We start from the raw sequence: 24,228 nt of genomic DNA on the forward strand, positions 1-24,228 counted from the left end.
TCAAATACTTCACTCAAAAATAAGTCGTTAAAGTTGCCAAGATTGTTACGTGTATAAAAAAAAACAATTTTCAAAATCAGTGATAAATTGACTGTTCATTAAAGAGAATTGTTTTCAGCAAATGGCTCTGCCTGAAGAGCGATAGAAGTCATGGCAGTGAGGGCCACAGAACTGAAATGTCCCCCTGAAGCGATCTGTATGGAAAGAGCAGAGAAGAACACCTCCTGGAAGAGGTTACTTTTCTTTTTGTTTGTAATATGAAACTCAGTTATGTCTGCATGTAGAGAAGAAAGCCCTAGTAGTTAGTAGAAACTGAAGCAATACACAAAGATCTGAAGTTCTACTAAAAAGGAAGAAAGATGGAAGCTAGCAGAATGAACAGCCACTGCCTATTTCTGGAAGAATCCTTCCTTCTTGTTAGGTCACTTCCTTCCTTGAGCAGGCCAGTCACAGTGTATCACTCACCCAAAGGCTCCGACGTTCACTGGAGAAGACATCATAGGGAAGACATCTTAGCTCATCAGAAGAACCCTATCTACCGCCAGGCTTGACACTGGTTTCTTACCTCACTGTTCTCAAGTATTTGGGGAAAATCAGTTTTGATCCTCATTTTCATCACCCTATCCTAACCCATCTTCTTTTGTTTGTAATATGCTATACCTCTCAGCAGCTTTTATTTGTCAAAGAGAAAAATTTGGGATTGACTTTTTAACCTAATAGATTGAAAGCATCTTTCACCAGTATTTGGTGCTTATTGATTTTTCTCTTCTTACTCTTGGAGACTTTTTTGAAGTACTCTGCTTGACAATCATTCATGTTATGTCAAAGCTGACACCCACCCACTACTGAGGAGTCCTCCATTCTTATACATAACTACTGTTTTAGATATGTTTGTCTTCTCTGTGGTCTCTGTAGGACCTAAACTGAATTAGAACCACCAATCTGTCAAGGGTAGAACTGTCAGGTTTTCCCCTTCGCCAGACATACCCTGTTCACTTTGCCATTATGCCCTACTGGTGTCCTAGAAGATTTATAAAAACTGAGTTTGTATTATCTTTCCTCGTCTTTGAAACCAATGGCCAGAGAACAGGGAGGTAAGCCATGGGGCAAGAAAAGATATGCCCACACCATAGGAGAAATACACACACCTAGGACAGACTGTAAGAATTCTAACATCTTTAGAATGAGCTAGTTACCTAAAGTTTGGCAAAAGAAAAGAGGAGGAGGAGGGGAAGGGAAGGAGGAGGGAGAGGAAAGAAATGAAACGAAAGGATATGCATCTCATATGCAGGTTCAACTGAGCTGATGAGTGACAGGACAGAAAGAGTTAATTGGCTTTCATTTAAGGTTTAGATTTTTTTTTTTTTTTACTTACTATCACACAAGTGAACACATCTGATCTTTCAGAACTTCATAAGTGTCACATCCTAAACTTTAGTGCCTAAAGGGAAATTTCTGACTCAATTAACTTTCACCATAGAATACTATCAGAGGTAACCTAGCTAATGGCAAAATGAAGACAGTTGCTTCAAATGTGAAATTGTAAAAATGTAATTCATTACCACAGAATAAACAAAGAGCACCATTACACACAGTACTTCATGGTCACTAAAGGGAACTCTATCATAAATGAAAAATCAAGTCCTAGCAGTGTCCACATTTAGGTTAGCTATATTTTTAAAAGCAAATGAATTAGTAACCTACCGTCTGTCTGAGATTTGCTGAGGAATATTGTGCTGGCCCGAGGATGGTCTGAAGGATTGAATTCCATGTTTAAATCTTTAAAGAAAGAAAGAAAGAAAGAGAAATTAAATAAATATCAAGTTGATTATTAGGTAGTCATGATTAATTTTCAACCTCTCCATTTTAAACTGTGGAAGCCGGTTTTTATGTTAGTAGATTCTTTTGGCTCCATTAAGAATACTGCTATTGAAAACTCTAGAAAAAACAATAAAAAAACAAAACAAAACAAAAAACCACCCATATCTGATATGTTCCACAGGTGAGCTAGTGGCCTGAAAGAACACTGCCTTTTGAAAAGTCTCTGCACTGAGAGGCCCTGAAAAAGCAGGGAAGACGATTACACACAAGTCTGTGTAAGTGCTATACCTCTGTCAGGGCATGCACTCCTCAGAAGTGAGCAAATGAGGTCTGAGGTCATTTAAAGTCACTGGCATGTTCATGCTAAAAGGTAGTGTTTGAAGTATATGGGTTATGTGGGATCTGATGTGGGCCATGGCAGGTATTCTATTCAGTCCAAACTTAAAAGAGAAACCAGACTAACACATAGCAATCTCAAGGTTTTGAGAGCACAAAGTCACATGCATGAAACTTTTGAGTGTGTGTGCACGCATACACCCTTATTTTTAACATCTCTGGACAATCAGGCCATTTGGTAGCACTAGGCCCCTCAGATATGGCAGGGGCTACAAGTCCTTGTTCTAGTCTTCCTGTCTTCCCATTCCCATGGGCATTTGGCTTGCAGCCCTAGCTTTATCTCTAAGGATCAGGGGCTTCTCTACTTAGCTCAGTAACTTAGTAGTCTATCAAAGACTATCCCAGTCCACGTTATACAATAAGGAAAGAATGGTCTGACTCCAGAGCTGGGAAAATAGGTAATCCAAGCAGGAGAATTAAGTTCTGGGAGAAAAGAGTATCTAAACATTCTGGAAAGGTTGAATTCAGCTCCACTCACAGTACCAGAAAGAAATTATTTGGGATTAAACCATTCCAATAAAATCTGCAAGAACCCAATCAACACTAAATAAAACAGATAGTGCCTGTCTTTAGCTTTAAGAAGCAATGACCTAAAGATAAAACGAGAAAAAACAGGATAGTCACAGAGATGATGAAGACAACACTAAATGCTTATTCACAAAGGTGCTGACATATTCTGGGCAAACATAAATGGGAGGCAAGTTCTTACACATGAACAGTTTTTAACTGCTTACCAGATTTGATTAAAGAAACAAAGTCTGAAGAGATAGATATCTTTGTGGTTAAAGTGCATGCTTGGTAATCAAGAAGACTACAGTCTGAATCATCAGAGCCCACCTAAATGCTGAGTAGGAATGGTGATTCATCTGTAATTTCAGACTTAGGAGACAGGGTTTATTAGTGAGCTACATGTCTGATGGAAAGATCCTGTCTGCAAGAACAAGGTGTAGCAGATCAAAGAACAAGGCCCCTCCACATACATGCACACATATTTGCATCTGCCCAAACAATACACGCATGCATGTACATGCATACATGCACACAAAACTGTGCTCAAATATACACATACCACACACACAAATGAAAACAAGTAAAAGAAAAAAAGAATCACTGACAGACTCATAAGTAATTTAGTTCTTCTGGTACTTTAACTTTTGCTTCAGTACCTTGGAGTTTCACAGGTAAATGCCTTGAGAAGGAGGCTCTACAGGGAGAAGATGGGAAAGGAAGACACAATCTTTCAAACTTGCTTCAACTTGAACTAATAAGAGTCTTGATGTGAGATAGTCTCTTTCTGTTCAAATTAGGATCTTGTTACTTTAGAGAGTAGGTGGCAAATATGTTCCTTCGTATTTATGAGGACTTCTATATAACAAAGATGACAGCAAATATATAATCCTAACCAACTTTCAGAAAGCGTGAAACAAAGTCACTACGAAAGCTGTCAACTAGAATAGAAGGTGTGTTTGTTGCTTGAAATAGGTGCCAGCACAAAGGCTGCACAGATGCAGTCAAAACCTCATATACTCAAACTTGAAACATACATCCTAAACTTGTCTATCAGACCACTTTAATTCTCCGTTACCATTAAAACACAACAGAAGGAATTGTTAGAGAAACAGAAGCAACAGCTAATACTTCCCTGCTGGGAGCCAGAATTATAGGACTGACAACTTGTTTTTATATCCCAGACAGTGTTTTGGAGCACAAGCATGTTAAGTTTCAGTTGACCGGGACAACATACTATCTACCAACCACTAAATCCACCAAGAGTACTGTACTGACACAGACATACCTATGTCATCCACCAGGAAGCAGTGTGACATACTAGAAAAAATGCACAAGCATAAAAAACACACAGTACATAGAATTATCTGGTTTCCTCTACATAATGCAAGTGAACAATTTTTGCTTTTCTGAATGAGCACACTTTATAAGCATAATCATAAACTTTGTCTTCCCCATGTGCCTAATGGTCAAGTTTGTTCACTGAACTCTCCAAACTTTACATTTTAAAGTGAAAATTCTAGAGGAAATCTTACTCTGCTTTTCAACAGAGCACACTGTACTGCTAGGGAGGTACCTAGCACTCTTCAATAGTTAGACATGTCAGGAAACATTTTTCTAAATTTTGGTACATGACTTTATTTTCTTGAGTCCTAACCCTTAGTAGTAACCCCTAAATATAAAAAGCAACATACTAAAATTCAACACTGAGTGCAAACAGCATGTTACTATGGTATATATGAGTGTGAGAAAGTAGCAACTAAGTGCTCACCATGTAATGCTAGGTGCTCTGTTCTCAGAAGGTTTCTGTACCACCCCCTCAAAAACAAGAAAAACTCCAAAACAAAATAAACACAAACAAACAAACACACTTCTCGTATTGAGATTTAACACTTATTATAAGGTACAGGTAGCTGAAACCTCAGCCCAGCAGTTAAAAAAGATTAGTACTGATAGATGTGACTCTCATGCTAGGGGGAGGGAGAGGGGAGATGCACAAAGCTGATGAAACACCTGGGTGGATGGCATTTACTCAGTCCATCACCCTTCTATTCTGGAAAGACTCTTTAATCTCTACCTGGAGAAGCTGTCAGAGACTAACTGCCACTCATTCAACAAGTCAAGTGCTAGCATTTCCAAAAGCTGCTTCCTGTCACAGTAAGGCTCATTTTGGCTCTGGACTCATAGCTCTGCTACCCAATTTCCTGGTCTCCATGAGGTTCTAGTGGGAAGAAGAAAACACCAAGCTGAGGAAACCTCAGTGAAACCATGTTAGTAAATGAAGCAAATAGAACAGGCCCTCTTCTCCTCTGCCAGTTCAAACTGCACCCATCAGAAGGATTTAAACCAGCCCCAGAAAGAAAACTACCTGGAAAAACAAAAACAAAAACAAAAAAAACCATTGTTTCTGTGTGCATCATCATTTTTTTAAACTGGAGGAAAGCTAAGCATATGATCCTATTCAGTCACTAGAGTTACAGCTGCGATAAACACATGGTTTTCTAGAGCATGATGAAATCTCTGGACCAAGTTCCTTAAGAGTCTGGACACCCATTAGGCAAATGGGTAAGAAACTGTGGAATAAAGTGAGGACTATGCACTGTGGGTATGTTGTGGAGTGAAGAGTAGCAGAAGGAGGGGGAAGTCTACAGAATGGTGTTTTTATGTCCTGACATATTCAGGCAACTAACTACAACAGGAACAATATACTTGACTATACCATACATTGGTTAAGTAGAGATGTCTGCATAACTAATCAAATGTGTTTCTACTTGAAAACCTTAGCCTATTCTTTTCATAAATATACATCAGAAAGAGGGTAGTAAACATGTCACTGGTCATTTCCCCAAAGAATGCCTGAGACACTGAGAGAGGGATGACTCTTAAAAGGTACAGAACTAACAACCAGTCGAGCTTCCCAGCTTCTGAATACCGCAGACCCATCTGCACACTTCCTGGTAAAAATCCAATGATAACAAAGCTTGGAAGTCAGCTTTTAAGAAATGCCCCACATCTGATTTTCTTATTCCACCCTCCTAGTGATGCCTATTTACTCTAGTTCTTTTAAAGAACCCTGCAGTGGTAAAGGATGGGCACTGACTGGGTCAACCAACACTCATCCCTGCCCCAGAGACCACTAACTAACTCCCCAGTGGTCAGGGACAAATCCACAAAAAGTATCCCCTAGGAAAACACTCAATGCTACTTTTCCTTCTTAGGGGAAGAGGGTGGTATTACTTGCAAATTTCTGTTAAACAAAGCACACATATGGAACACCTCCTACTCATAGTACTGTTCTTAAAATAACCAGAAGAAAAATGAAACTTAAAAAAAAATTAAAAAGTTTAATTAACACACATTAAACATTTCAGAAAAAAAATTGAATTCCCATTTCTACATTTAGGATTTTCTTATAATTTTGTTTTAGGATCAGCCTGACACCATGATTTTAATTCATGATTTTACTATGTGTTTGGATAGTTTTATATTAACTTGACAAAGGCTAAAGTCGTGAGAGAGAACCACAATTTAAAAATGCCTTCATAAGATCTGCTGTATGAAGCCTGTAGGCCATTTACTTAATTAATGATGGGGAAGGACACAGCCCTATACGGATGGTGCCATCTCTGGGCTGGTAGCTCTAGGTTCTATAAAAAAAGCAGGCTTAGCATGCCATAGGAAGGAAACCAGTAAAAAGCACCCTCCATGCTCTTGCCTTCAGATTCCCACCCTGTTTTGACTTTCTGTCCCAATTTCCTTTGATGTGAATAGTGATGTGGGGAATGTAAGCCAAATAAACCCTTTCCTCCCCAAGTTGCTTTTGTTCATCACAGTTAAAGAAACCCTAACCAGAATAGCATGGGGTTCATATAACTGAGCCTCTTATAAGGGAGTTTAAAACTGGGGTCAGTGACGTATGAAGTGCCTGAAACCTACCAACCTGAGTTTGATCCCTGGAATCTACATGGTAGAAGGAGAAAACTAATTCCTAAAGTTTTCCAGTTCTTTACATGGGCACTGTGGCATAATCATGTATGTGTAGACACACACACACACACACACACACACACACAGAGACACATAGAGAGAGAGAGACAGAGAGACAGAAAGAGAGAGCGAGACAGAGATGGAGATAGACAATAAGTGTAACTATGAAATTTGAAAGCCTGAGTTTGTATGAAAGTGTAATAAATGTGCAGAAATCAATAATGAAGAAATATGATGTCTTGCAGCCTTTTTTCTCTTGTCTTTCTCTCTTCCCCCAGCCCCCTTTGTCTCCTTCCCTCTCCCAATAAACCTTTGCCTTGTGGAGAAAAAAAAAAAGATACCTTGCAACTCAGCCATAAGCAATTTTTAGGCACATTAGAAAGAACTGAAAACAAGACCTCCCTAGATTGTGTTTCAGCATCCAATTCTACAGGACACAGGGAAGGTGTCTAGCCAAGGAATGTAGACAGATGACTAAGAGCATAAAAGTCAAGGGACAGAGTTACACTGGACAGAAAGGAGACATCATCACCAGAGATGCTAAGGTGTCTAGAATCAAAGCACATGGAAATGGATGGGGGCTGAGAAATGAAGTCACAGCTATAGAATAGGAAATTATCTCTGAGAATGTAAGAGGAAAGATTATCAACGACTATCACATCAAACACCAGGAAAAACACATACAATTCACGACAAACAGTGGACTCAAGTGCAAGCAACTTTGGCAGGATAGCTAACAAGAAGGTACTCTAAGCATGATACTGATGCACTTCCTCAAGGATTTTTTGGGGGAAAAAAAAACATACACTTTCTCTCTGAATCACAGACATAATATTAATAGGTGACAAGGCAGACAGAACATAGACTGTTCCTACAGCTATTTTAAACCCAAGAACCTGAAGATTATTTTTAACCAGTCCATGTGACTTATATTCCTTCTAGAATTTCTGACAATCAAATCTAGTCATGTGAGCAAGTGAGGTAACTTTCTACCAGAATTTCACTTTCAGACCAGATAAATATATTTAATTCTCTTTTTAAAAATTTAACTTCCTATTTCATTCTGTAACTGCAAATCCGAACCCTCACACATTCCAGTTCAGGACAGCGAACCAGTAAGGAGGAAATGCAAGCACGGAGGGCCGCCTCAAACAGAAGGAAATGAGAAGCACAACAATTGATGAAATAAGATGTGACTACAAAGGCAGAACTAGCTGTTCAGAATTCCATCAAGACTATTATGCTCTAGGGAAAGGCACTAGGCCGCCAGATGGGCAAGGTTTGCATTCAGAACTGCTTTGCTGAAGACCAAAGAAATGTGCATCAGCATTCTACTATTAAAAGATTTAAAGTGTGATCTAAAACCATCACAGTCTTTAAACAGTCCATCTCATCTGCAGAGCTGAACCAATGATAAGGCAATTAATCTGGCACCACAGAAGCCCCACTATAAATAATTTTATTCCATCCGAGCATACAAGTGTGCCCACATTGGGATCTGGTCAAGGCTGCACAGAGAGATGAGACAAGAAGAGATGTCGTATCTCTTTATATAGCATACCTAGTCTGGTCCCTTTAATAATAACTTGATTTCCTTTTCTAATTCTCTTATCAAGATCAAGTGTCACACTGTGGCGCAAAGGTCAGTTTAATGTGATCTATGCTGCTTGTGTCACAATGCCTCAGGGCTGTTTACAGTCAAGGTGAAGTCCATCCAACTTCTGGCAAATCGACCCTTGGAAAGGTTCAGTGCTTGAAAACAATGGCTCTGCCCTGGATGTCTCTGCTCTCTAGGGAAATGGTTTTTCTCTCTGCTGCCAAGGGTGCTGACTCTGGATGCTGAAAGACCCTAGACTAGGAGGAGCTTGGGCACTAAGAGTAAAACAAACAGCACTTTGGTTGCTGAGATAGAAATGTGTGTGAGGCAGGGTTTGCAGTTACAGAGTGAAATAGAAGTTAAAATTTTAGAAAGAGAATTAAAGTGTTTATCAGGTCTGAAAGTATATGAAAATCTGATAGGTGACTACCTCATTTGCTTACATGGCTAGATTTGATTGTTAGAAATCAAAGGGCAAAGGACTCCACTTCCTCAGCGCTCAGGAGAGTCTTACCACCCACAGAAAAAGCAAACTCTAACAGGGCAGGAGAAAGAGAAAACTCCTGTGTTCCACGAAACACTGTATGGTGCAGTGTTTTTCAGACTATGGAATCGATTTACATGATTCTGACTCATGAGAAAACCTAATAGGCAATATGGAGTGCAAAAATATTACTCATATGTGATTATCATTATGAAAGGCAGGCTGGAATCATGTGTGAATACACTTTCTTGTTACAGGCTTCACTCATCCTCTAAGCACTCTTAGCATTGTGGAAAGCCATAAGCAGAGGAGGGAAATACCCACGGTCAGTGGAGAGGCTGCCTGCGGCACAGCCTTAAGCAGGCAGCATACTACCAGGTTCTTTCCTTTTCTTGGGGTGGGGGAAGTGGGGCTGAGACAGGGTTTCTCTGCATAGCCCTGGCTGTCCTAGAACTCACTATGTAGACCAGGCTGGCCTAAAATTCAGAGATCTGGTTGCCTTACCTACGGCCATCAGAAATCTCAGGTATTTATATTACGACTCATAGCAGTAGCAAGATTAGTCATAAATAAACAACAAAATCTTAGTGTTTGAGGTTGGGGCGCTCACCTCAACATGAGAAACTGTATTAAAAGGTTGCAGTGTTTGGAAGGTTGAGAACCACTGATTTAGAAGATGAAGGAAACGGGCACTAGTCAGAACATTAAAACTATACCACAGCTTACATTTACCTCTAAGCAAGTGTACTTCCATCCTATAAGTGGGATTATGCTTGGTTTTTAAACACCAAGCACGTATTATCACTGCTCTAGCATAAATAGAAAAAGTGAACTGACTGTAAGTAGGAGGAAAAACTCTCCATTTCTCATTTCTGCATCATATTAAATGATCTAAAACTTTAAAAAACAGACCAACAAGATCTCAGTTGTAGAGAAAACTCCCTGTACAACTGCACCAGTGTTCTGGGCCTGAGCAGGAAGGCAGCCAGTGTCAAGGACATTTCCAACCTTGCAGCCAACAGCTGTACCTGCAACATAGAGCCACACTACTACCCTTTATTCATGTAGAAACAAGAGAAAAGTAGTGCACTAGAAATAAGCCTAGGTTATCATGTATTATTATTCAAACCATTAAAGAATAAAAATAGACTGCTTCAAATACCTCCTTAGCCTGTAAAGCTGAAATAAGCTACAAAGGAGATGAGTAGAAGGTACTTGTAGCCCCTATATCACTGCCATTCTGGTCTTACACATATATGCCAAGTACTACGGCAGGCAAGACTAGCTACTGAGAAGAAGCTTCTGGCCCACTTTTGCTTAAAGTTAACTCCCCATGACATGGAGTCCCTGCTTAGAGCTGTACTGACTGAGGGGTGAAAACCAAGGGTCCCCTACCCCGCCCCCTTTGCCTGCTCCAGTAACAAGCTTTGCTTGTGCTGGCCTTAGAAGAAGCTCCAGGCGAGATGGTACCTACCTTCAACCACATGGGGAGATCTTATTTATCCAATACGTGCTGAGCACCACACACAAAAGAGTGAACATTAAAGGAACCAAACCGAGGGAGCCCTGGAAAATCTCCTAGCTCATGTTTTCAGTTTAGGTTGTAGTCTATCTATACTATGGTTTCAAAGAGACCATATTAATCAGTGGCCATTTTAAGAAAATGAAAAATCAATCATTCATTTTGCAACGTTTTGCTAAGTGTAAATGCGCACGCGCACACACACACACACACACACACACACACACACACACCATTCTAAGAATAAACCATGGAGCTCTAAGCTCCTACCAAACAGAACACCTGCACAGAACACATCTAATCAAATTCTGTTTCTCTCCTGCCCCACTTAGACTTCACTTTTGTATAAAAAGGGATAGGGCAGGAGAAGATCATTTTGCAACTTACATAAACATGTTTATATACACCAATTCAATTCACACTGGCCAAGTCTTTATCAATGACCTATTTTATACTAAAAAATACATGTTTATCCTATATAATACTCTTTAGAACACACTTATTTGCATTGTGTGAAGATATACAGTATATTAGTAAACTTTTAAAAAGCAAAGAAATTTAGGGATTATGATTTCAAAATGGATTGCACGTATGAAGGATGTTTGTGTGTGGCTATGCGCAGATAAGTGCAGGTCAGAAACCACAGGCATTCCCTCAGAGCTGGAGTTGCAGGTGTGTTGTAAGCTACCTGAAGTAGGTGATGAGAACTGAATTTGGGTCTCCTGCAAAGAGCAGCTGAACCACCTCTACAGCAGCCAGATAACACATTTTTTATAAACTACTAAACATTTTGTTTTTAACAGCAAAAGGTTGTAGAGTTAAAACTCCCCAGCACCATCTTTCTGAAAAAAGTTTTTGGAGGAAGCCAGTCTCTAAGGTCACAGGCAGTAAGCACCTAGGAAACAATAATAAGTACTATTTGGTAAATAATATGTGGCTTCATCAAGTACAAAATATTACACTTAGGCAGCAGAGGGAACTATAAACAAAGTTCCAGGAAAGCAGCTGCACCTTCTCCTGAATTTTCTTCAAGATTGACCAACTGATTACATTTGAATAAGTGTGGAGAAATCAAAATGCTACAGGTCCAGAGCCCAAACACATTTTATCTTGGGCTATTTTAGCCCCCCAAATAGTCATTTCTTGCCTACCTCTAGCCAAATACCCTGTGAATTAACAGATAAAACCTTTTCAAAGTATTAAATGAAAAACTCCTAGTTTCAGCCAAGCAGTAATGGTACACTCCTTTAACCCAAGCACTGGGGAGGCAGAGGGAGGCAGATCTTTGTAAGATAAGAGGCCAGACTGGTCTACAGAGCACTTCCAGGAAAGCCAGGGTTACACAGGGAAACCTTACAACAACAACAACAACAAGTGAAAACAAAACAAAACAAAACAAAACAAAACCCTCCTAGCTTCCACCAAGGAAAAACTAAGAACTTCAACAGATAGCATAAGCCCTATAGTTCCGCACTTTAGTCAGCCTAATGATTCCGCAAATGTATTTGAAATGTGTCAATATATGACTATTTTTTCTGTTACTACAAAAATTTCATCAGAAAATTACTATGTTGGGATACATAACTGGAGGTCTACTCTGTGTACCCAGGTCATGATAATTCTTATTTGGTCAGGATAAGCTATTCCCTTTAAGGTAAGACTATGCTTGTTGCATCAACACTATTCAATAATAATTCCCAATGCATTAATGTGCCAGGCACGTTCTAAGAACTTCACATACAAACATTTGCAGAGATAATCTCTTTGTGCACTATGTAAAGGTTGTCTTTGTATTATTTAGGTGATGATCTCTATACGAGCAGAGAGATGAGTGCAGGCCAGACTCTGGTATTGGTAGTTTTATGAAGCATCACCTGTCTCAGATTTTTGTAAATATTCTTCTCTACCACCTTCTGATTGATCAGTAAAGAGCTGATCAACCAATTAGTTGGGCAGAAGAAAATAGGGTGAGACTTCCAATTTGAGTGGTTGTGGTGGTAGGAGTCCCACAGAGACCAGAGATGGGAGAAGAAGATGGGAGAGAGGGAGAGCAAGAGGGAGAGGAAAAGTAAAGAGGAAGACCATGAGGAAGGCAGAGGGTCCAGGAGAAGAAGGTTGCCAAGGGATCTGGCATGAGGTCCAGATGAGAGAGATGCTATGAGGAGCACATGTAGACAGTGATCCAGGGTGACACTCAAACTGCAAGTAACACAGAGCCTGTGGCTGGGAGGTAAATAAATTAGAGGGTTAGAATAGCTCAGAATCCCCCAGAGCTCATATCTCTAGCTGCCCCTTGGTATTGCAAACTTTATATGCCCCAGTACAGGGGAATGCCAGGGCCAAGAAGGAGGAGTGGGTAGGTAGGGGAGCAGGGCAGAGGGAGGGTATAGGGAACTTTCGGGATAGCATTTGAAATGTATATTTAAAAAATATCTAATTAAAAAAAAAAAGAATAGCTCAGAACCTGCCCAGCTTAGGTTTGTAATTTGTTAATAAAAATAACCAGGTCTCTGTGTCTATTATTTGGGAACTAAAATGGGTGTAGAAATCCCCCCAAAGAAATACATTTACACACATAGTCTCCATTTGGGTTGAGAATGAAGACCAGAATGCAGGCTGTGTTTGGTTAGCATGTTTAAGGGCCAGGTTGGATACCTAGACTTTCAAAACACACATTTATTATGCAGATAAATTAATAAATGATAAATAGGTAGGTAGGGCTTCATTTTGTCAATTAGGCAAAGATTCAAAGTCATATAAATAGTGAGACTGAGCATGACTTCTCCCTCCAGCACCACAACTGAGGTCACCCACAAGTCCTACACTGACTACTCTGCTAAAGGAACACAGGAATAAAATGACACCTAATGGCATTCTGCTAGACTCCACAGATCAGTGTCTGCTCAGTCATTATCAGAGAAGCTCCCTGTTGCTGTAGACCGGAACTAACACAGAGAGCCACAACTGGGCATTGTGCAGAGCCTGAGAGAACTTGGAACACTCAGTCCTAAATGGAATGTCTTTATCAATCCCCTCCCCTCAGGGCTCAGGAAATCATGCAGAAGCAGAGGCAGAAAGGAAAAGATGACACCAAGTGACCTTGCCTTCCAGACACAACAGGACAGACAGACATATGAACTTAGAGACTGTGACAGCATTCTCAGGTCTAAGTCAGATGAGGTGCCAATGCTGAGACTGAGAACTAAACACAATCTCCTACCCTAACCAACCAAGAAGCTATCTCCAATTGACAACTGCTTCCAAAGGAAAAATGAATTCTCTCCAATGGTGAGTATATAAGCACAGTTAAGGGTAGGCCCCGTGCCCAGCTGTAGGTGTCCAGCACAAAACTCAGAATATACTATATGAATTTTCAGTTAAAAAAAAAAAAAGAAAATTCAAACTTAAAAACAAATCATTCTAGAAAAATCCTGATTGCTCCTTAAATTGTCCCCATAATTTTTTTCCAAGATTCCCACCTCCCCTTGGGTACTATACTTTGTTTTTAAGTTTCCTCTTTTCTCCTTTCCTCAATACCTGCCTTTTTAGAACTGCTAAACACTCTGGTGCTATCGTACATAAGCAAAATATGTCCACGAGATGAACATCACTGCCCTCATTATTCCATCAGAAAGCTTCCCTTCCACTGTTCTATGAGCTCGATGAATCAATGCTACGACGTCAGTACCCATCAGATGCACACACAGTGGTGAACAAGGTTTATAGTTATGACCCATACTACTTTTTGTTATAACATAAGCTTTCTCCCCCAACCCCTTTCTCTCTGTCTCTGTTTCTCTCACAAACACACAGACAGACAGACAGACAGACAGACATGCACAAACACATAGATGTACCAAAACTTACACCATGATGGCCAGCAACTGTTCTTCATGGAGGGCCAGGGACATAACCCTCATTCCAACTATTCAATCTGTGATTCAGAACAAAAGTATGGATTTTTTGTAATAAATGGATACACAAGTTTGGATTTGTTGTAATAAAACTGTATTTTTAAAAGCAGACAGCAACTATACTATTTTCCATGCTCTCCACTAAGCTCTGCACTAATGTGGGGTTTGCCCACATTAGCTAGGTCTATGGAGAAAGGGCTTCCACTTTCCCCACTGTGCTCACTCATTTCCTTTCTGCTGCTCCAGCTGCCTTTAAACTTCAGAGTCTGAAGCCTCTGGTCTCTCAGTATTTCTAGCCTCGTCAGCTCAGCTTACATGCAACGTCTACATCTGAGCTTGTTGCCACCTTCCACAGGAAGAGTTTGCCTTACTAAAGTCACGCCAAGCCAAGCAATCCACAAAGGCCCAGGTAGTGCTGTCCCTCTGACACTCATACTCCTTGAGTTATGCCCTAGTCCTTCACATGCTTTCTCCAAACTTCTAAACTGTCACTTAACAGTAGGTCCAACTCTTTAGCACTTCTTCACCTTACTTAACTGACAAATGGAAATGCTATTTTATTGCACCATTGTCTTCTTAAGGAAAATCATCTTAAATCAAAAGGTGTTCTTTCCAGAGAAACACCATTTTATTCTTTTGGGTGTGTGTGTGGGGGGGGGGGGGAACAGTTTACCAAACTAATACACTCTGGCCTTTTCACTACACTAAGGCCAAATTCAAGCTGCATTGAAATTAAGAAAACAAGAAGTGCACTCAGTGCAGACAGACACAGAAGAAACACTGTGTTGCTCTGTGAGGCCACAAACATCCAACATCTGGGAAAGCTCTGTCAGACTTGTCACTCACTGTTCCCTCCAAATTGAAAGTATTTTCAAAGTAGGCTGCTTCTGCTTGGCTAACAACAGTGTAAAAGCCAACTTGTTCCTGGCTAACAATGGCTTCATTCTACAACATGGTAAAAACAAAGACTACATTCACAGCAAGGAACCCAGTCACCTGTCAACACCTCAGAGACTCCATAGAATCATTCTAGCTCCTTAAAGGACTCTATGTGATCAGAAATGCTCATGTACAGAATGATCTCTCCATTTGCAAATACAGTACTCTCTGCTGAAGAAGAAAAAAAAAAAACCAAGATGTGCTGTAAAAGCCTCAGTACCTTTGAAACACAACAGGAAATAAAAGAAACTATCGTGTGGGAATATGTCACTACATAGGAACACTGTTAAGACAGAGAGGTGGAAAAGAGATATCTTAAAATAACACCACCACACAGACTCTACGTGTGTCTCAGCTGACATGATCTGTGAGATGACAAGGAACACATGGCATAATTAAAAAACATTAGTCATAAAGGATAGCAACCAGGAGTGAGACATGTAGGGACTACAGCCTCTATTACACTTCTGCATCTCTACTCCATTCTCCATTATTTTTGCTGTGGTGTGTGAAGTCTCGTTTCTCCCCCACTGACAATAGCTGTTCCTCAACTGTTCTAACATCTCTATATTTTAAAGGTTCTGTATAGCTAGTGTGACCAGTGTAGAAATCTGAAAGCTTGTTCTAAAAATCCTAGGAAGTCATTGATATGTAAAGTAAGGAGAAATATGGAGCAGGAGATAAACCCAGACCCCATTAGTTTTGTGATGACATTTAACAAAAAAAGAAGCAGGCAGGCCCACCCCTTCCTGTCCCCATTATTACTTCTAACAATCATAGAGCTGAAACAGACCAGGTAAACCTTTGCAGAAAGCCTGAGGCTGGGTCTGGAGATAAGGACAAAGTCAATGACAGATGCCATTCCTAAGGGAAAAAACAATGTCTATAGTAAATTCATATGTAAGTAGTGTACAGGAAAGGGTTACTGAGACCAGCCCAAGCTGATCTCAGAATGCGCCCATTCTCCCTTCCAGCTCATTCTGGAAGGTTGTTAAGAAATACCATGCGAGACAGTAATAAACTCTATTCGGGTTTTCAAACCTGGTTTAAGAGAATGTAATGGATTTCCATTCTTTTTATTCAATGAAAAGCATGCTATTCATTCAAGAGCCTCTGACTGGCAAATACTGAATAGTCTGAAGGAAGGAAGGGAGGGAGGGAGGAAGGGAGGACGGACAGAAGGCAAGTAGGCACTTTGTTCTTCTGAGAACTCTCTCTTACTAACATTTAAACTTTCTTTTGCATATTTATAATTGGATATTTTATTTATTTACATTTCAAATGTTATCCCCTTTCCCACTTTCCCCTCTGCAAACCCCCTATCCCATCCCCCCTTACCTTGCTTCTATGAAGGTGCTGCTCTACCCATCTACCCACTCCCCGCCTCACCACCCTAGCATTCCTCTACACTGGGGCATCAAGCCTTCACAGGACCAAGGGCCTCCCCTCCCACTGATGCCATATAAGGCCTCTTCAGCTCCTTCAGTCTTCCTAACTCCTCCACTGGGGTCCCTGTGCTCAGTCTGATGGTTGCCTGTTAGCATCCACATCTGTATTGGTCAGGATCTGGCAAAGCCTCTCAGCAGACAGCTGTATCAGCCTCCTGTCAGCAAGCCCTTGTCAGTATCAGCAATAGAGTCTGGGTTTGGTGTCTGCATGTGGGATGGCTCCCCACTTGGGGCAGTCTCTGATGGCCTTTCCTTCAGTCTCTGCTCCATTATTTGTCCATGTATTTCCTTTAGACAGGAGCAATTCTGGGTTAAAATTTTGGAAATAGGTGGGTGGCCCCATCCTAACCTCTGATATGGTCTCGACAAGTTCTCCCTCCCCTTTGTGGGGTATTTCAGCTAATGTCATTCCTGTGAGGTCCTGGGAGGTTCTTGCTTTTCTAGCGTCTGGGACTTTCTGGTTGCTGCTCCCAGTTCCCCATCCCCCATTGCTACACATCTCCGTTCAATTTCCTGATTGTACATCTCCTCCGTCTCCTCCCATACCTGATTCTGCCCTTCATCCCTTCCCCCTCTTCTCTTCCTCCCAAGTCCTTCCCACCCTCCACTTCCCTTAATTATTTTGTTCCCACTTCTAAGTAGGACTGAAGCACCCATTCTTTGGTCTTCCTTCCTCTTGAACTTCATGTGGTCCATGAGTTGTGTCATGGGTATTCCACACTCTAGTTTAATATCCACTTATCAGTGAGTACATACCATGTGTGTTCTTTTGTGACTAAGTTACCTCACTCAGGATATTTTCTAGATCCATCCATTTGCCTAAGAATTTCAGGAAGTCATTGTTTTTAATAGCTGTTTTTAGTAGTCCATTGTGTAAAGAAGGTATTACATTTTCTGTACCCATTCCTCTGTTGAGGGACATCTGAGTTTTGTCCAGCTTCTGGCTATTATAAATATGGCTGCTATGAACATGGTGGAGCATATATCATTATTATATGTTAGAGCATCTTCTGGGTCTATGCCCAGGAGTGGTATAGCTGGGTTCTCAAGTAGTACTATGTCAAATTTTCTGAAGAATTGCCAGACTGATTTCCAGAGTGGTTGTACCAGCTTGCAATCCCACCAAAAATGAAGGAGTGTTCCTCTTTCTCCACATCCTCACCAGCCTCTGCTGCCACCTGAATTTTTGATCTTAGCCATTCTGACTGGTGTGAGGTGGAATCTCAGGGTTGTTTTGATTTGCACTTCCCTGATGACTAAGGATGTTGAACATTTCTTTAGGTGTTTCTCAGCCATTCGAGTTTCCTCAGTTGAGAAATCTCTTTTTAGCTCTGTTCCCCATTGCAGAAATTTAAACAGCTAGATATGTGTGGATCTATTTGGAGTTTCTTTTTTTTTTCCTTTGCTTATTTGGTTTTTCGAGACAGGGTTTCTCTGTATAGCCTTGGCTGTCCAGGAACTCACTCTGTAGACCAGGCTGGTCTCAAACTCAGAAATCCGCCTGCCTCTGCCTCCCAAGTGCTGGGATTAAAGGCGTGTGCTACCACCATCCGGCTATTTGGAGCTTCTTAGAAGTTAATAAAAACCTAATGAAGAAAAAAACAAAACAAAACAAACAAACAAACAAACAAACAAGAAAACCCAAAGTATTTTTGTAACTATTGCAAATGAAAGTGGAGACAAGAAAAGGCATACAAGGTCACCAGCCAGGATAGTATGAAGTGAAATGTGAACACACATCTGTTGGGGTCTAAAGAAAACATTTTAGCATGATTGTATGATAGCTACAAGAAGGCATCAAGTGAAAAAATAAGAAAGCCCATATAGAAAAATATCAACATCTATATATGAACAAGAAATATGCTAAAAGGAGATGACAAAAAGGGATAAAATTATCTTAGGAATAAGGTTCAAAGTAGATACCTGGCTGCTTCTTTTTGATTATATGCCATTTTCTAAATTTGCTTGGTGAGAACCTATCAATGCTATAAAGAGAAGCAAATACAATTTTTATGAGCAAATGAAAGTCAGAACAAATGGCTCAAAGATACCAAGTCATTGAGTAGAAAGTGCTGAGATATCAAGAAACTGGTTTTCTAGGAACGACTGCATAGAAAAACAAGGCATTTACCATGCACGCCTATAATTCCAGCACTAAGACAGCTAAGACAGGAGAATCCCAAGTTCCATACTGTCCTTGCTTGGATTTTAAGAACTGGACACAAGCTAGAGTTATCTGGGAAGAAGACTCAACTGAGAAAATGCCTTCATCCAGCTGCCTGACTGTAAGCAAGTCTCTAGGGCATTTTCTCAATTAATGAATGATGTGGGCAGCCAAGCTCAATGCAGTGGTGGCATCATCCCAGGGCAAGATAGTCCAGAGGACTATAAGAACGCAAACTGAACAAGCCATGAGAAGCAAGCCAATAAGCAGCATTGCTTCATGGCTCCTGCTTTATTTTAGTTCCTGCCTTTGACCTTAGATTGAGGGAGCCTGGAACCTTTTCCTCCTCCTCCTCAAGTTTGTTTTAGTGATGAGGTTTTACAACAACAGAAACTGAACAGGAGTTAATACACCTGCCACAATTAAGACTCACAGGACTGTAAATACTGAGTGGTAATGTATGCATGGGATGCACTCAGCAGTCCCTTTCAAACTTTTAACAATAGTTTACTGTATTTCAGATAAATTAAAGATCAGATGAAAACAGAGACAAAAACAGCAAGTGACTAGTACACACACACTTGAAATGTTACTCGGCCAAGGATGAAAAATTGTGTGAGTCCTGTAATTCAAGACCACACACTGCAAACTGTCATTTCAAAGGAAAGCAAATGAATACATCAGCCTCCAACACCTATTAGCACTCAGGAATCTGCAGAGGCCAGGTCACATTTCAACTGTCATCCTCCTGAAACACTGACTCTCTGGGCTGTGAAATTAAATAAAAATGTAAGTTCTTCTAAGATAATATTTATTCCTATTTTAAAATTACACCTGGTAGAGCTGCTAAGGCAGATATTGAGATAAGAAAAAATGTATTGCAGCTTATGCCCTTTCTTACCTTTATAGTTAAAATACTGGTCTTTTCACATTTTCATATTGAATTTTCTTCCTTGTCAGAAAACATTTCAATTTTTAAATTTCAACAGTTACATTTATGAAAACCAAATGTGAATTTGTTTCTGTTTCACATTGAGGGCAATTTCAACTGGTGATACTTAGGTATCACTGGAGAAAGGCAGGATAGGAAGGGAAAGACATGGGAAAGAGAAAAGAGTTCTTTTCCTTCCTCATGTTGAAGCCTCTTGCCAGATGAAAGTTAAAAATTCTAACACGGGGCGGAGATATGGCTCAGTGGTCTGGTCAAGATCATTTACTGCTTTTGTAGAGGACCAGAGTTTGACACCCAGCACCCAAATGCTACCTCATAACCATCTCAACTCCAGTTCCCCAGGAACTGGAAACCTCTTTTTACTTCTATGGGAACCAGGCACTCGTGTGGCACACATGTATGCATGCAAGCAAAGCATTCATACACATAAGATGAATTAATTAAAAATAAAATAGAATAGAATAAAAAGAATTCCAAACTGTACTGGCTAGTTTTGTGTCAACTTGACACAGCTGGAGTTATCACAGAGAAAGGAGCTTCAGTTGAGGAAATGCCTCCATGAGATCCAACTCTAAGGCATTTTCTCAATTAGTGATCAAGGGGGAAAGGCCCCTTGTGGGTCGGACCATCTCTGGGCTGGTAGTCTTGGTTCTATAAGAGAGCAGACTGAGCAAGCCAGGGGAAGCAAGCCAGTAAAGAACATCCCTCCATGGTCTCTGCATTAGCTCCTGCTTCCTGACCTGCTTGAGTTCCAGTCCTGATTTCCTTTAGTGATGAATTGCAATATGGAAGTGTAAGCTGAATAAACCCTTTCCTCCCCAACTGCTTCTTGGTCATGATGTTTGGTCCAGGAATAGAAACCCTGACTAAGACACAACCCAAATTGTATTCACCAGTTACAAATCTGCAGTTTCCTATAATCTGACCAGAAAACGTTAAGGACATGCCCTAAATGCCTCCTGAAAACATAGTGGTTCCCGATTTCATCAGAGCACACCTGTACTGAGGGTACCTCCACAATCCCTATAGTCTCCACAATCAAAAAGGGAAACAGACAGATGGAGTCTTTCAGAAATCTTCTGAACAACAAAATTTTAGAGTTTTCAAATGCTACCTATGGTCATCACTAGATCTCTTAAGAATGACTCTCCTTTGGGAAGCCACACTGAGGCTCTGGGATGTACCTTATCATTTCCTGAGAGCCCTTCCTTCTATTCACTCAGTCACTAAGTCACTCACTCACTGTGGATGCTTTTCCTCTGTGTATGCATGTGTCTCACATGTGTGCTTAATCCCCCTGGAATGAGTTCCAGATGGTTGTGAGCCACCATGTCAGTGGTAGGAGTCAAGCCTGGGTCCTCTAGAAGAGCAAAAAGTGCTGACTTTTGACTGCTGTGCATCTTTTCAGCCCTTTCCTTCTCTTTTTAAATAAATGCCAAGACTGCTTCATGCTGGCTTGTCTTAACTTCAGTCTTTAGTGTGTGGCCAAGCAACTGTTTTCTTCTAAATGGTAAATGGAGGTGTCTGATAAAGAATTCTCCTGGCTCCTTTGGGTGACAGTTCTGGGTGGGGGCCAATCATTTCTCTCAGTGAGATCATATCAATACATATTCTCTACTAGATATTAGAAGCAAATAAGGAAGACATGCAGAAATACTACAAGTACTGAAGTAAAAATACCACAACCTTGTGCACATATGTCTGTTCAATTATCTTAACTTAGTAATATGAAAATTATGGAAAAGGTCAAGGTAAAACTGAAGTCTGAAGGTAAATAGCTTTAGGGAATTTCCACACATTAAGGCTTACTGTGTTATCAGCCACTATTGGATTGTTCTAGAAAATCTCTGTTCATTATTCCAACAGTCTTCTGAGGAAGCTAATACTTTTCTCATTTTATGAGTTAGGAAACTGAAGCTGACAAGGCACAAGACACTATTCTGAAGTAAAATAACAAATACTAGAATCCAGCCTTCAACTCAGACATAGAGACTCAAGGTGACCTCTCCTAGCCTCTAATCTGAATTTGGTTATGTTCAGGGTTTGAATGGGAATGTGAAAGGACCAGAAAGCTGGGAGTATGAAGATAGTGGAGGCCAAGGTCAGGAGGATCCAAAAGAGAAAAAGGATGCTATCAGGAACAGAGGTAGAGACCATTCATTGACATGCTGGCAAAAGAGCTGGCTGCATTTTGACCTTAACCTGAGAACTTGAATGTAGCTGAGTTCAAAAATTTCTGCCAGACTCCAAAAGGCTAGAAAGGTGGGACTGTCCAAGTTCTGAGCTCTATATCCTGGAAACAGAGCCAACAATAATTGGTGTTTGCCTTGCTTTGGTTCTCATTCTCTGTTATGTTCCCTTAGTCTCCTTTGCAACAGCAATGTTTACTCCATAATTTCCTAATTAGAAGTTAGAAGTATGCTTAAAAAGAATAGAGGCTGGCAATTAAAATTTTGGCCTCTCAGAAGAAATTTTGGATTTCTAAATGCTGCTAGGACCATTAAAAACTACAGGGACTTTTGAAATTGTACTGAATCTGAATTTAATTATCACATTAAAGGGACATGAGACTTCGGTGTCAAAGGGTGGAAGGTTATGGCTTAAAAGCAGTACACTTGAGTGTCATATTGACAAGGTGTAGTTATCACAGTTAATATTGTTAACTTGATATGACCTAGAATCACACAGCAGACACACCTCTGAGAATGCCATTTCTTTGAGCGAGTTTTTAGACTGAATTAACTGAAGTGAGAGGATCCACCCAAAATAAGGGTGAACTAGGCCACAGGCTGGAGTCTTGGACTAAATAAAGAAGAGAGTAAGCTGACCAGCAGCACTGACCCTGCTTTCTCACTAGACTGCCATATGACTAGCTCCTCAGGCTCCTCCCACTATGCTTTCCTGCCAGGATGGACTATATCCTGAAACTGTGAGGCACAACAAAGCTTTCCTCTGTAAGTTGCTTCTTCTCATGTATTTGTCACAGCAAGAAATGCAACACAAGTGTAGGCCACAGGCTCACCATGCAACTCAATCCCTCAGGTCAATCCAGAGATAACCATCTGAATGGTACAGTATTTGTTATCAGCTAAACAGAGGAGAACTGAAGGTCACAAACCATTTTGTTTTGTTTAAGAGTTTTAAATATACTTAATGCTGAACTTCTCCCACTAAGTATGACTAGAAGACAGGATGAAGGATTGCTTGGAAATATATAGGCCACTTAGAAACAACAAAGACTTTCTATATAAATTTGAAGAACATAAAACCATTAATTTGTTCGGTAATGAGATCACCTCAATTGTCACTAAATTCTATCTTACTTAAAGGAGGACAAAATACTGTGCAATTTTCTTGGCACCATGTTCCAATCATATGACTAGTTCCCAATTGGTGTGAATTTTGAAGAACAGAGATATCTCCAAGGGCTACAAGAGGAAGAGAACAACAGGACCCTTGCAAAACTGTTCTCTCTATGGGAATGGCTACAGATTTAGCTGTATGAAGTCCCAAGCACACAATCCTGCCAACTGGAGCTCTACTCATTCCCACATGCATATTCCTCTTGCAGCTTTGGAAACCTAAACGAGCTAACCCTCTTCAATATGCAAATATGCTCAATTTTTTTCTTTCTGAAGGGAAGAGGAGAAGCTTTTCTTTTATGTAGCACCCACCCAAACCCTAACTACAGCTCCCAACTACACTCTGTCCCAAAGCTCTGCACAATTCTGCACACAGTTCTCTCCATTTTCCTGCCTCCTTCTATTCACTTGTAGTACATTTCACTGTCTTTTTCTATATACTTTTTGGCAGGTACCCTGTGTCTTCTACAGCCAGAGAGAGCTTTAGTGAATTTTTCTGTTATAAAGACAGTCTATTTTTTTTTAGCTCATGGTTCTGGAGGTACAAAGTCAAGGATCTGCACCCTGGTGACAGCCTTCTTGCTGCAGACCCATTAGCCACCAAGTCATGAGGGAGCAAAATCCATACTTGTGACTCCTGAAGTCTCTTGACTTGCTGGCAGCCTGTATCTCATTTGTACTTTTTCTACAACCAGCGGACACCTTACTGGCCAGGTGTTTTTGTGCCTTCATTTCTCTTAAATTTTCTTTAAACTTTGCTAGTAAGTAACTGGAAGACATACCCATAGTTTATCCCTTGGGCTATTTCCTGGCTGTTCTTATCCTTCTCCCTTCAAGACAAAATGGAAAGGCAGGGAGCATTAATAAGAGGGCATAAAGAAGGAGAGGCCCATCAAGCTCAGGATCTGTTTCCAAACAACTGACCACTTCCATTTTGAGTATTTTGTTCTCTTTTCTTTCTGAGAGAGAAATATTTCAAACCATAATGCTGAAACTGCTAATGAGTCACACCTGAAAGGCCAAACTGTGTCACCTTCGAGTTTTCCATTGTCAAAGCAGCACTTTAGAACTGACTTGGTATATGTATAGAGAACACTAACCACTTTTAATCCACGTTTTTATTTTACCAGGCTGT

The 24,228-nt window shown here is 40.5% G+C and overlaps 1 protein-coding gene across 4 annotated transcripts in view; it reads right to left on the reverse strand.

The window, feature by feature from the left end:
* Ccny (cyclin Y) overlaps positions 1-24,228 on the reverse strand; it is a 137,851-nt gene that overhangs the window by 72,727 nt on the left and 40,896 nt on the right. For 3 of the 4 annotated variants that reach the window (NM_026484.4, XM_030250584.1, XM_030250582.1), the window contains exon 2: positions 1,705-1,779. In NM_026484.4, coding sequence (NP_080760.2) covers positions 1,705-1,779 — 75 coding nt within the window. Of the gene's footprint in view, positions 1-1,704; positions 1,780-14,181; positions 14,249-24,228 lie in introns of all 4 variants that reach the window. The other variant, XM_030250583.1, reaches the window with a different exon arrangement.

This window comes from Mus musculus, chromosome 18, assembly GCF_000001635.26.
Source record: "Mus musculus strain C57BL/6J chromosome 18, GRCm38.p6 C57BL/6J".
Classification (NCBI taxonomy): Eukaryota; Metazoa; Chordata; class Mammalia; order Rodentia; family Muridae; genus Mus; species Mus musculus.